Source organism: Musa acuminata, chromosome BXJ2-5 (genome assembly GCF_036884655.1).
Source record: "Musa acuminata AAA Group cultivar baxijiao chromosome BXJ2-5, Cavendish_Baxijiao_AAA, whole genome shotgun sequence".
In the NCBI taxonomy this organism is placed as follows: Eukaryota; Viridiplantae; Streptophyta; class Magnoliopsida; order Zingiberales; family Musaceae; genus Musa; species Musa acuminata.
This window is the reverse complement of record NC_088342.1, coordinates 44,327,198-44,341,529: the sequence shown is the minus strand read 5'-3', so window position 1 is coordinate 44,341,529 and position 14,332 is coordinate 44,327,198. Positions and strand designations below refer to the sequence as shown.

The 14,332-nt window shown below is 37.6% G+C and overlaps 2 protein-coding genes across 5 annotated transcripts; both read left to right on the top strand.

The window, feature by feature from the left end:
* The first annotated feature begins 26 nt into the window (after positions 1-26).
* LOC135612928 (uncharacterized) lies at positions 27-8,441 on the top strand. 2 transcript variants are annotated; one of them, XM_065109758.1, is made up of 9 exons: positions 27-162; positions 1,071-1,503; positions 1,728-1,809; positions 1,994-2,069; positions 2,790-2,873; positions 3,338-3,471; positions 4,130-4,373; positions 5,811-5,874; positions 7,389-8,441. In XM_065109758.1, the coding sequence occupies exons 2-9, from the start codon at positions 1,116-1,118 to the stop codon at positions 8,033-8,035; spliced, it is 1,719 nt and encodes a 572-aa protein (XP_064965830.1). In that variant the 5' UTR covers positions 27-162; positions 1,071-1,115; the 3' UTR covers positions 8,036-8,441. The 2 variants fall into 2 exon arrangements, with proteins under 2 accessions (XP_064965830.1, XP_064965831.1); XM_065109759.1 differs by having other exon boundaries at positions 52-162; positions 1,081-1,503.
* A 222-nt stretch (positions 8,442-8,663) lies between these two features.
* On the top strand, positions 8,664-14,096 carry LOC135612929 (soluble inorganic pyrophosphatase). Of its 3 annotated transcripts, none has more exons than XM_065109761.1 (9): positions 8,664-8,856; positions 10,213-10,338; positions 10,591-10,619; positions 11,831-11,896; positions 12,650-12,757; positions 12,858-12,923; positions 13,296-13,416; positions 13,544-13,625; positions 13,743-14,096. In XM_065109761.1, exons 2-9 carry the CDS (start codon positions 10,215-10,217, stop codon positions 13,783-13,785), a joined length of 639 nt encoding a protein of 212 aa, XP_064965833.1. In that variant the 5' UTR covers positions 8,664-8,856; positions 10,213-10,214; the 3' UTR covers positions 13,786-14,096. The 3 variants fall into 3 exon arrangements, with proteins under 3 accessions (XP_064965833.1, XP_064965832.1, XP_064965834.1); XM_065109760.1 differs by having other exon boundaries at positions 8,664-8,885; XM_065109762.1 differs by lacking the exon at positions 8,664-8,856 and adding an exon at positions 9,181-9,202.
* The last annotated feature ends 236 nt before the right edge of the window (positions 14,097-14,332 follow it).

The window sequence follows — 14,332 nt, the reverse complement described above, 5'->3', positions numbered from 1 at the left end:
ATGTGTGATAATTGACGCCAAAAGTATTACCCGAATTCATTAGCTGACATAAATATCGTCTCCTCTGTCCGAATCGCGCCCCTTCATATTCCGACGGCAGCTTCCTCGGACGATCCACCGGCGAAGGGGAAGTCCGTCATCGTCCACCTCTGCGGACTCCGGGTTCGATTCTCTCTCTCCTCCATTTTGTTCTCTCAGAAACCTTCGGGGTATGTTTTTCTTTCTCGTTGAATCCCTCGTCGTTAGCCCGGACGGCCACCGCCTTCACACGGCAATTTGTGCTTCGCTCCGTCGGGGTCGGTGCCTCATCTCCTATTAGCCTTTGCTGCCTCAAGCGACCCTCCTCTCCGTGCCCTTCCCCTCACACTGTCCGCCGCACACAAGGCGTTCCGGAGGGCTTTGCTTCCACCTGGAGAAGCGACTGATTCCACCCTAGCCCCACCTTCCTGAGTGTTGCCTGTTTCCAGCAAACCATCCTCTTGGCATGTATGCTCGGAACTTTCGTCTCTTCCTCATCTCTGACCTTGATACCAAACCCTAATTTTTCATCTTACATTTCCATTTGCCGTGTTTGTTCATTTTGTGGACTTCTGTTGATTGGGAATATTTGCTCTTGATGTACAAGCTCTAGAGCAGTTGGAGATTGGTTTACGCTCTCAGTGCTTTATTGTTGACGTCTCACTCTATATTTTGAGAAAAAAAAGGTTAATGAATGTTAAATAGAATTTAAAGTAAAAAAAGGAAAATTCGTATGAGTAATCAAGAATTTAGTTACTTTTGGAAGAATTTATAGTGCACCAGTTACTTGATATATATATATATATATATATATATATATATATATATTCTGATGATCCTTGTAGATTCTTATATTCTTGCCGTATCATGTGGTGTTGAGAAAAACTTATATATCTTCTATGAAGTCGTCCTAGTTGCTCGATTTCTATAGAGCAATGCATGCATATTTCATACACGCCAGTTGAAGTTGTTAGTCATAGTTCATTTTGTAGTCATGCTTAGTTGTTCTGCATATTAAAAGAGCTTAGCATTACTCCATCTTATTTATGCAGTCATATACAGGATCATTTATTTGGGAATCAACTTGAAGCTGGTAGATGGGTTCTGATGATTTCATTGATCTTGAATCATCTTGTCCTAATAACAATAATGGTGATTACGATGATGATGACAAAGGATCAGAATCCAGGGATGCCAAAACTGATTCTCCTTCCAGATTATTTTCCATGAAGGAAGATCCTCTTGGTACAGAGAATGTTGAGGTTTTCACAGGGAATGGTGCAGGGGGAGATGACCCTAATGTGCTGGATATGGACCTTGAAGATGACCTGGTCCAACGACAAACCATTCTGTATGAGAGAGTCGAGATTGTTGGATCCCCAATAGTGGAACAGTTGAAAGGAGAGGGGGAACAACATAAGGAGACAGTGAGAGCTGCTACACTAAATAATAGCACTTCCAACAATAATGTGATTGATGAAAGCCGTATCCTGTCCATGATTATGTTAATTCCCCTTTAATCAAGCATTTATTACGAGTTAACTGGCTGAATTGACATCATTATGAGGAATAATGTGCATTTAGCTTTCTTTTGAAACAGGTTGAATGGTGGCTTTGGTAGAAAAAAATGTTCTGTATCTAAGTTCTCTTTCTTAGTTCCTGACTCTTATATGAGTATTTTCATGTTCTTCCCTAATATGGAATGGTAGCTATAGCAGGAGTAAAAAGAGCTCGTATGACCTATATCGAGAAGCAACCATCTGTGCGTGTTATCTACAACTCATTGGCAAGGTTGGCATAGAAAGAAACTGCTCTTATTTAATATATGCCCATCTCTTTGAAGCATGCCTAAGAAGCAGTTTTGTGTATTTGGTTCTTTTCATTTGTTGCCTGCAAGTTGTGCATTTTCCTTGAGTTTGCTGGAAGCATACATTTGGAGAGCTTATCTTGCATCTTCTTTTCTGTTGCCCTATAGAGAAAGCAAAAGGAAGCTTATGGGGCTTATGCAGCAGTGGTCTCAGTGGCAAGCAAAGCACCAGCTTTCTTCAAGTGTAATGCGCCTTCTGTTTTCTTCTGATTGTATGATGAGCTATGTACATCTTAGTGTTTATTTGATGAACAAATTTCTCTCTAAAAGACTAAAAGTTGATAGAATGTTGCATGAGCACAGACATGATGTATGGACACTGACATATTTATTTATGATTCATCAAGGAATAAGGAAACATGATAGGGCCACCAACAGGGAAACTATTGAAGCATAATCAATTTACTGGAGAGTGTTGACAGATATTATTCAGTTAGCTTTTCTATCTTCTGCATATTTGTTTGTTTGATAGTTTCAAATGATTGGAAAAATAATGTTGGTCCTGAAGCTGACCATTATATGGAATTTTGTTGGTCACTTGGGTTCTTGGAACATAGTTCTTACAAACAACACTATTTCTGTTAATATCTAAGTTGTCTTATGGGGAAGTTAGTGCTTTTTCAAGGATATCAGACTATTCAACCGGTTCAGAATTCATGAGCACCAAACTATCAGCTAAAAAAAGTACCTGCTGTTTACTGAAACATTTGTTAGTGTTTGGTTACCAATAATGTTAAATTTGTTAATTTTTTTAAAACAGAAGTTGAATGCAGTTAAGTTTATACTTGAAAAAACCCAAGTTTCTGAGAAACAAATTTGCTCCTGAGTGGGAAGTAGCTTAGACTGAGGATCCAACTGCTCTTTCCTGATCTAGTTTAATGGGGTTTTTGTTGATATCTAACAGGAATCTGAAGATGTGCCCTTAGAGGATGGTGAAGAGACATATTTTCCAGCTTTACACGTTGACTCTAAGAAGTCCAGTGTTGTGGTATGTATGTGGACTAAGAATTAATTAAATCTATCTGATTATTATTTTGGTCTAGCATAATAATCTTTGATAGTTGCAGAGTGAGGATTTTAAGTTAAGACTTCGCATGTATTTTAGATGTGTTTATCACATTTATCTAATTTTCTTTGGAACTTTTATATTAGATGTCTGTGGGACTTTTATATTAGATGGCATGAACTGAAAAGGCCAGATCAGTCAATGTATAAATAAAAAGGAAAAGAATATAACCTTGTGATTATTAGAGCTGTTCATATATAGATTGAATACCTTGTTTATTGTTGTTCCCTCATTCATGTCGGTATGGTCTTGGTTCATCCTCAAAATTGCTAGGTGTATATATGTTAATGGTCACTGATCATATTAGGCTTCCTTTTTTATCTGCAATGTGAATTACCAACTATCTGTTGGATTAAGTTGAGTCTTTTCTTTCCTCTGCATGTAAGACATTCTGGGTCGACAAGCAGGCAAGACAAGATGTTGATAAGGACAAAGTCAAGTTTGAGGCTGATGTCCCTCTTTATGACCGGGAGTATACTCTAGGATCAACTTCAGTTGATGGTTCAAGTGGCCCTGAAGGGTAAATTTTTTTCCACTTTTTTATGTAATTGCATTATAAAACTCCTGTAGTTTGTTCTCCTTTGTTTATGGATATGGAAAAGCCAATTCTCTTTTAATTCATACGGGTGTCTCCTTTCAATTCAAGTCAAGTCTTGATGCTCAGTTTTCTTATGACATTGCAAGAAATGTACAAAATACTTCTTGCATATTCAGATTCTAAAGCAGGATAAATGTAAATGTGCTGTCATTTTGGCTTAGGTAATATTTAAAGCCCACTGATGTCATTAATGTCTTTGTGTACCTTCATGGCTTTGACCTATGGCGCAAATGTTATTGGGGTTGGTGTCATTGGCATTTTTAACTGATGTAGCTGATTTTGTTGTTTATGTGTCTCCAGCCAAGTCACTTCTTTGAGTCACCATTTGTATGTTATAATAAAAATATAACATGTCATTGCTGATCTTTTATTTGCTCATTGTTGATAAATATATTTTTTAGTGTCCTGCCAATTATTGTGCTCATCTACCATTATACCTCTTTTTTCATATTTGAAGTAGGCTTCTCTCTACAGCATGACATTAGGTGTTCTTCCATAGTGTTAATCTCTTCCTTTTTGGATTTTTTTTTGCCATGACATATTGAGGAACTGATAAACTTCTCAATTTGCTTATTCATAGCATAGAAGCTCTTGGAGCTTCCCGGTGTTTCAATTGTGGCTCATATAGCCACTCGTTAAGGGATTGCCCGAAGCCCCGTGATAATATTGCAATCAGCAATGCTCGCAAGATGCACACTTCAAAACGAAATCCAACTGCCGGTAACCATGCACAAGTTCGGTATTATCTGAAAGCTCCAGGCAAATTTGACAATTTGCAGGCAGGAGTTCTTGGGGCTGAAACAAGAGAATGCTTGGGTATTGGGGTAATCAGCTGTACTTGGAGCACTAGTTCTTTCCTTTCTGAGTTTTCTAGATCTTACAATAAGTTTGTTGAACCATGACAATAACAATGTTTAGTTCTGATAAATCTCTTGTTTATATCACGTAACTACTATTATATAGGCATGCTATTATTACATTTGGCTGCTTATGCAAGCATTCTATACTTTCCATTATTCAATAGTTACTATTGGTCATTCTCCTATGTGATTTTTCTTGGATAGACTTCTTTGGAAATGAATTGCATATTAACCTTCTTAAGTGATATGCCCTTCCAATTGTCTGCTCTTTTGGTCTTGTATCTGTGATAAATTAGAAACTAGAGATATATAGTGCAAGTGCTTTAGAGATACAAGTAGATGTCTTCTGCTTTAAATCATTATAATTACTTTCAGTGGTTAAAATATGTTTGGATATATCTGAATGGGTAGTAATTTGTTTTGACAACATTATCTGGGATTTGCATTTTGTAGAACTCTGTGAGATTATTAAATAAAGAAAGTTAACTGCTTTTCTCAGTTTAAACTATCAGAACATCAGCTATATTCATTTTCTTCTTATTTGGCTAGGTGGACTTAATTGATGAATTCTGTGGTGATTGATGATTTATTTAATTTCAAATTTTCAGTTCCCACATTCTTATTTACTCTAAAATCTGACATATCCATTTTATGTTGATTGCCCGTTCTTATCTGTTTTTATTTAAATGTATGTTCTTCTCTTGATGGATAATTCATGTCTAAGATTTGAGCAAATATGAAGATGTGAAATTGTGTTCAAGTATGCCCATATGTCTATTTGTAGAAATTAAATGTGATCAGTTATGGAATTATGCATGAGAATATTGGATTTTATCCCCTAGATTCAGATATAGTATACCAAATCATGGTACTAATTGATGGCTTCAAGCCTTCAGAGTCACATGACATATGTCCAACAAAACCCAAATAAACATGGTTAACTCTTTCTTTTAACAACTATTTCTAGGCATTGCTACTTGTTAGCCAGCATTGATGGGGCATGCCCATAATGCACATGTGGAGTATCTGGGTTCCTTTGTCACAGGGCCATCATATGTTAAAAGCTTTCATTTTTTTATAATGAAAAAGTAAAGCATACGCTTAAGCTTTTGATGATTCTTATTAATGTGAGGTAAAGTACAGCACATGTTTAAATTTTTAAGGATTGTTTTATTGCATCAAACTTATTGTCTAGTTTTGTTTTTTTATAAACAATGAACTTAATATTTTTTTTTGTTTTATGATGAATTGATGAATATTTTTCGATGTTCCAATTACTTACACTTGATTAAGTTTTTTAATACTGTGGTCATAAGTTTTGCTTTTCCTATATTACTGAAGGATCTTGGAACTAAGTTTTGCTAGTGATTTTGACTTACAGTATGTGTCAATTTTAAACAGGAGTATGATCCACCGCCTTGGTTTCACCGGATGCGTGAAATGGGATACCCTCCTGGATATCTAGGTAAGTTTACTTCTATGTATGCTGAATTTACAACTCGACAAGCTGCTTTTGACTGACAACTTTTTGTAGATGTCCTTGTGATTCGTAATGAACAACCTTGAAATTGTAATACTTTTTTCCTATAAACAACAAGAATAAGGAAATGAAGCTAACTAAGGCTTGTCAGGATCACACATTTTCAGTCAGATGTACTTGGTAATTAAAAGAGTGGAACTTGATTGTTTTTGAATGATAAATTAGTAAAATAAAGAGAAGTTAGAGAAAGATGGAATTATAGAAGAACAAATAGAAAGGGTAACCGTGTGTGTGAGAGCAGAAGGAAGGATGCTTATTTGGTGAAGGACATGTGTGAACAGAGAATGCGTGAACCCTCATTTTAATCATAGGACAGCTGCAAGGAGAATGCAAAGGACAACAGCTGGAATGATTGGCCATGCCACCTTCCTTTTTAATTAAAATAATTAGGCATATTTAACCTGGTGAGGAAGGTAAAAGGAGATGAGAAGAGAAATGGAGGAATTAGAGGAATAGATAAATATGTGAAGGAATAGCTTAATGGAATCTATCGTTGAGTCTCTAAGGACAGGATATGTGATGATCGGTAACCATTTACTTGCATGTCACCTAAATATTTACTTAAACTAGCTATAGTACTTATTCTGTGCAGGCCTTACTACCATCTTTAGTTTGAAAAATCGAGGCATGCCCTGAATATGGCCTGGAATTTGGCTGTCTGTCTTCTTTTTTCGAGCTAAAATACTGAGAAAAGAAAAGGTATTTGGAATTGTAAGATTAGGAATTCTAAATATGTGTTATGCATGCCAGTGGAACTCAGTTGTTTTGCTGCTGAACTTGTCGAGTGTTAATGCACCAGTCGAGTATTGTTATAAAGTTCTCATCCAGCATGTAAATTTATATTCTGCTTTGAATAGTTTTCGTCATGATTCAAGACATTGATGTCTAAATTTTCTTCTTGGTTATGGCTTTGGGTTTGTTATAGATAAATTTGATGACCAGTCATTTTGGAAATCGTTTGTTTGATTAAGGTATATAATATGAGAAATTTCAAGTTGTTAGGTCAACTTTTCAGTTGAATATCCTTTAGTGATCAAGACAGTATGGCCTTTCATGAATGAATTCTTGTGCCCAAAATTTTAGATTCATGACTTGAACTCTCATTTCATCCTGGTGACAGAAGGGATTAGGTAAGAAGACCAAATTGATGAGCTTGTTTTCTTTTTTCCTTGAATTCTTTAGCATAACAACAGATGGTGTTGTTACGTTCTTTTGATTCACGAGATGACCAACTCAGTATCAGAAGCACCAATATAAGAGGTTTTTCCAGAGATAGTTGCATGACTTCATTCTATCATAGTAAATAAAATTAAGTTGGAAATTCTCATTCAACTTAAGCTTCTTTGTGCTATGGCTTGGCATTCATCTTTCAGATCTTGTTATATGTCCCAACAGCTTTTATTAGATTAAGCTTGATATGAACTTTCATTCTTTTGCAGATGTTGACGATGAAGACCAGCCTTCTGGAATCACCATATATGCTGATGAAGAGACAAAGGAAGAGTATGAGGATGGAGAACTTCCAGAGAGGAGTGAGCCTGAACCACCACAGCGAAAGATGACTGTGAAGTTCCCAGGGATAAATGCACCTCTCCTTGAAAATGCTGATCACCATCGTTGGGCTGCTCCGTCCACTGGATCAGGTTCCAACCCAGTCAGAAACCGGGTCCATCATAGGTTGGACCATTCCTCGGACCACCACGGATGGAACTTACAAGAACAGAGGTGGCCATCGGACCTGAGAGTCAATGGAGTGCCTGATACAGAGCATGTGTTCTCTTCCTCATATCCTGGTTACTCACCAAGGTACAGCCCCTACAACTACAATCCAATACCAAGGAGCCCAGACGTGGGAAGGTCCCTATCTGATAGAGGGTGGAGGAGCCCCTTGCACTATGAAACTTCCCCTGCTCACAGTCCTCACAGTCCACATCCCTACCCTTCTGCTACACATTCCCCCAAGGACCACCACTGGAGCCATGATCATTGGAGTAACAAAAGCTCATACGGTCGGATCCCAGACTCGGCCTCGCAAAACGCACAAGACAGGCACGACCACCGTGGTAGCCACCACCACCGGAGGTGAAAATTGCTTCATGACCCCTGTATTATTTCCATCGTCAGAATGATTGATCAGCCGTCAGCATCTTCATCAACTTATTTGCAAGTCGGGCCAAGTGATTGAAGAAGCTGTGACTTAGTTGGCCACATTTAATCCCGTTAATACTCATAATTCTGCTTTGATAAGCCACCCCTGCTTTCTTCCAGTATTTAGCAGTTTATTACTGGCAGTCTTTTGCAGGTCTGTTCATGTGAATGTTTGATCAGCTTATTAGTGTGATGTGACCATGATTGATCACTGTAAGTGTTCCTCGCGAGCATTTCTCACTTCATGGCATTGATACTTCTTCCTCCTTTTGTTCATTCATGTTGTGTACTAGGTCCTTATTTAGCTTGCTTGGGTAGAAATAAAATATTGGGTTTGTGATGCATGCTTGTGACCTTACCAATGATTGATTCCATTAAAACCGTCCATCCAATTTCGTCTTTCGATCTCAACCGTCCGCCTGATTCGGTCAGATCTGCATAAGCGGACGGATGGAATTGAAAAGAAAAGTGCGATGGACGGTTAACGGAGACCCTTTATATTAAGATGCCTATGCAGGTACCCCTGCGTGGAATATGTACCAGGAGATGCTGGCCACGATGTATCCAGGACACGCGTCGCCATCGTGGCTCTCCGTGCCCTAATCGGACGGACCAGCGCAGCAAACAGGTCCCAGCCAAAACTTTCCCAATCCCTCCTTACCCAACACGCCAAAGCCATTTGGGCAACTTCTGCTTTCCTACTGCTGCCACCACTACTCCCAACCGACGCTGCTGTTCGCCTCTTCCTCCACCACCTCGGTGAGTTCTCCTCCTCCTCCACCACCTCGGTGAGTTCTCCTCCTCCTCCCCCTCCCCCTCTTCTTCTTCCTGATCGCTTCATGTTCGTATGGGGTGACCCGGTGAGGGTTGTCGGTGCTCCTCGTACGCGTTCTTCGTTTATTTTGTGCTAACCTACTGTCTGGTGTTCGAGTCTTGGTCGATCGTTCGATCGTTGATATTTTCTTCGTCTTCAGAGTTCGTGTTTGTTTTCTTGATGTTTCTGTTGTCCTCTCCTCTAGAATGCGTTCGTTCCCTACGGATCATGATGTTGTGCTTGCCTAAAATTTCTGATCGTCCCCGCTTCGCGCAACTAAGCCCTGTCCTGGTCGGACTGCCTGAGGATAAGCTCACTCTGTCTTTTCCTCTTCGATCATCTTGTTGTCGCTATATAGGGAGAGATTTAGTTAATGTTATGACTTGCGTACTTATTTTGGCATGATCTACGTCCGTCTGCTTACATTACTGTCACGGTAAATGCATCTCAGCGTGTTTTACGCGGCCATGCATGATTGGAAGACGTGATCTGGTGATCATCTGGGAGAACATGCTATTATTGCAAGATTAAGAGAATTTTTTTGAGAGGAAATTGTTGTGGATACATGTTTTGATAGCCTGTGACTTCACTTTGCTGCTCGATGATTCAAAGATGTTAAGATTAAGCAAGTTTTGAAGAGCATGCAGTTCAGATCGGAAAGAGATTGAGAAGAAAATATGGATAAGGGATGAGGTAAAGATTGGAACCGACTTCCTGATGCAATCTCAAACTCTTGGATCTGAACACAAGAAACCAAAGAGCGTGCTAAATCTTTAGATTGGCAGAGACCCCAGTCGTAGTTGCTGACTTTGGATATGTTATTGGTGTCTTTTTACAAGTTTAAACATTAGAGTTACCTTTTTCTCTGTCATTAATTGCAGTATTTGAAGACACAGAAAAGGACAAAAATGCCTTTATATGTCATATTAACGCTAGTGTCATTAAAGTGCCAGATTGTTGTTTGGGACTAATGTTGGTGAAAGTGTCTGTGCAGTTAAATGAACTTTGTCTTTTCCTTTTTCTCTCATTGTCATTCCTGATAATAATCATATAACATTTGATATTGTTCGAGACACTTTGTGGTTAATCTTATCCTTTTCTCCAATTAACAACTCTTTTTTTGAAATCTGTGGCATCTGATTGCAAGTATAGCAAATCTTCCTTGCCATAGTATTTTCTATTTTGAATAGATTTTTTTTAATCTTTTATTATCCAATGTTACTTGTGAAGATATGCAGTTGAATAGATTTTTTTATTTTTCAATAACAACTTTCTTGTTTGTTTCTGAGCTGTGATGTCAGACATGGCTGCAGAAGCTGATGGGAGAGGCACCACAACTTTACAGCATATTGCTCTCAATGAGCGCATACTTTCTTCTATGATGCGGAAGTCTGTTGCTGCTCACCCTTGGCATGATTTAGAAATAGGTCTGAACTACTACTTGTTATATTTTATTTACATTTTCATCTTACGCAAGTCAACTTATTATGTTTCAAAAATATTCATGATTTTGTAAATATTTGGTTTCACATCGCGGGCTTGGCACTTAGCCATCTTCATGTATATTCTTTTTGATATAGTTTGCATTTCTGAATTTTCTTGTAGAAGTTAAAACTTTTTAGTTTTTTCAGTTCATTCTAATTAAATATTTGTCTGGTTTATCTGACTGAATCATGCAGGTCCTGGAGCTCCTGCTGTTTTTAACTGTGTAAGTACATAAGGGAATGAAGAATAGTACAACCGTGAATCGAATGATATACATGTATTATGCTAATGGTTGTGGTATGGCTTCATTAGGCTTATCACACTTGTTTTTTTTTTTTTTTCCTTTTTTACTGTTTAGTAGTATGTTAATGCTTTGTTGAGTTTTAGTATAATATAAGTTTATGTGTTTTTTCATTTAGCTTTTTTTCTTTATGCTCCACTTAGTTTTCTGTATCCTGTCTGAAAAATGCTGAGGATAGGCTAGTTCAATGGTGTGTAATTGCATGACCGTCTTGCTTTAGGATTTTTTTTCATATTGTTTGGGAGAGTAATTTCTGAACCATCTTGATTCAGAAGGAACTCCAGAGTTCTGGTATAGATGTAACAAACATTGGTGTGGTGACGCATTCAACTGGCTGATTTTTTTTTCTTCTTTTGTTATCGCATGATATCATGTAAATGTTGCTTTCTCGTAGGGGTCAATTACCATATTTAGCTTAGTGGAGGTTTCACACCTTGATTTTGCAGTTCATAATACTTATTTAAATGAGTTGGATGATCAAATATCATTACAAAGCTCCGGAACATGGGAAGTGTTTAGTTTGACTTGAAACATAGATGCCACTACCAATTCGGACCTTTGTTTCTGACTTAGGTATCCAGGGAAGCATTAAAAGAAATGCTCAAATTGAGCTTACCAAATTATACTTTCTACTTTTTTCTGGTCTATTGCTTTTGTTATGAGCAATTTTAATAATCAAAATATGCATATTGTGCTATTGTTAACTTTATGCTATCGTGGACTCATGGTCATGTTAATTTACATATATATTATCATGATCTGTATAGTTTCGATGAAACATCAAATAGGCTGGTGCCCTTTGTCAACTTGGTTGCAGCCCAATAGTTATTCAATCTTCAGTTCTGAAGATTGCATATGGGTTTTGGATATCAGTTATTTTCAATCATCTTGCTTCACATGATAATGGCATATTGTTTCTACCTTAAAATACAAAATCTTCAAGAAGATAAGACATTCATCGACCAAGTAAATTCCAGTGTTTTGTTTATCCTAGCCCTAGGTGAACAAAATCATGGACAACTCTCTAGAAATTCATCAATATGGTCATACCTTTGGCAGTATTTGTGATATCGACACTGTTCTGTGACTTTTGTTTTGATATAATTATTTATTATATATCTTAATTGCTCCAGGTGGTTGAAATTGCAAGAGGAAGTAAGGTCAAGTATGAACTAGACAAGGCAAGTGGGCTTATCAAGGTATGTATTGTTGCTGACTTGTATTTCGCAGCCTTATATGACCTTAAGTGTATTAGCAGTCACTTTGTATTTCCTGTAGTCTTTTATAAGACATCCTTTGGTTTAGCTTGTGTTATATTTACTCAAACTGACTTTAGTATTACAAAGATAAGCATATGGCATGTGAAAAGATACATATAGCCAATCCCAAATAGTTCAAGTGGTTGTTGTTGTCATTGGGTGTTTGCCAAGTGATGCGCATTATTTACACTAAAGAATGGCCTCCGAAGAAAAAGAAAGGCAGGGATGATGTTACTTCAGGAAATAGAACCTCGGCAACAGAAGCATAGCCAGTGGGGATGGTAGTGAAGAGTCTACGAATACTTGTGACCCCAGAAAGAAAAATTTAAGTGTAGTCTCAACTTTAAGATTATAGTCAAAATCCAAGGCATAGGGTCTAAAAGTGGACTAAGAACTACTTGATTGTGAAAGATATTATGAAGCTTTATCAAATAAGGAGCATGGCTCATGTTACAAGATTAGAATCATATGTCAAAGCAGTTGCCCATAGTGTTTTATTCCCTAGTTCATTTGAGAAGATATTGTGCTCAGATGCTTTTATACTAGTCATGCATAATGCTGAAGATTAGGAGTAACTGAGCACAGGATGCTCTCAAGAAAATGACTAGTTATATATGCTATTGCTATGAATTTAAAGAAGTATTGGAGACCGATAATATAAGGGCATATTTGAGTTACGATGATATCTATCAGGTTGATCGGGTTCTCTACTCTTCAGTGGTTTATCCACACAACTATGGTTTCATCCCTCGAACCCTCTGTGAGGATGGTGATCCCATGGATGTACTGGTACTGATGCAGGTATGTCCTATTTAGGATGCCAAATATTGTTTTCAACAATTTGAAGCTCTTCTGCAAATTTGAGCACCTAAGGTGATTGATTATATCCATTTATTTACAGGAGCAGGTGGTGCCTGGTTGTTTTCTGCGTGCTCGTGCTATTGGGTTGATGCCAATGATTGATCAGGTTAAGAACAGTTTCTTCCTCATTAACTACTTAGATATTACAATTGGGTCTATGTTTCTCTCATAGACAGTTTGTTGAGACATGGGTACATGTCTCGATCACATGCATGATTAAAAACAATATGGAGTAGTAAAGTGGAGATGGAATTCTCGGTATTCATACATGGTCTTTCTTCTCCTCTTTACTGGTCTTATTTGTGCTGGCAAAATACCAATACCAACTTAGTGTCCTAGGAAAATTTCAACTTCCAATATGGGCTTATGCCTCATAAAATTAAGCAAAGAGAAGATAATTGCAAACAAGAAGTACAAATGCAGCCTCAACGCAAACGAGAACGATCTCTAATCTTTTCTGTGCTTGATATTTCCTCAGGGGGAGAAGGATGACAAGATAATAGCCGTTTGTGCTGATGACCCTGAGTTTCGCCATTACAAGGACATCAATGATCTGCCACCTCATCGTCTTGCAGAAATCCGCCGCTTCTTTGAAGACTGTATCCTCTCATTCAGCATTGTTTATTCCAAAAACTTTCCTCCAATCGATTCATTGACACTAGAATATGGATGAGAAATGGTATTTATCAGTGAGTTCTCAAAGCCACTTAACTCCTTCGGCAATAGACAAGAAGAACGAGAACAAGGAGGTTGCAGTAAATGACTTCCTGCCAGCTGAAGATGCCATCAAAGCAATTGAATACTCAATGTAAGTATGATGCCCTTGTGGTCACTCATTCAAGCTGCTGAACTTAATTTTCCATCTATTCTGTTCAGCATTCATTAATGCCAGAGGCCTTCTTTTATCATAAAATTATGCTTGCAGGGATCTCTATGCTTCCTATATCATCGAGAGCTTGAGGCAGTAAGACATTACCGGAATGGGGGAAGTATTAGACTATAACAAGAAAACAAATCTTGCTTGACAACACAAATGTTGTCTTAATTGATGTATAATGTATCCTAAGACACTATGCCTTGTGCAGATTTGCCCATGATCTAGTTTTCCTGTAGTGTCAGGTAGATACTTGGTTTATATCTTGCAGCGCCGCTTAAGACTCTTTGTATGTTCTTCATGTGTGCTGCCGCTTGTTTGATCCCAAGGTACGCTTTTTTGCTTAATGGGGTATGATGTTGTATTACTAATATTTATAGATTTAAAGCAAATCTGTTTGAATTATTATTATTGTGGTCAGCATTATATTGTTTGTTCCCATCATCTCTAATACATGTTGTGTAGTCTGCTCAGAAGCGTTTAGAGACTAAATATCTTATGAAATGTTTTATTTGATCACAGAATCGAAACTAAGCATGCTTGATGATTTTTCTTTTTTTTTTTCTAATTTATAGTCTAGAAACAAGATGCTTTAAGAAAACGTAGTCATGAACGCACTTTCAAGTGGGGGTAATAAAGAC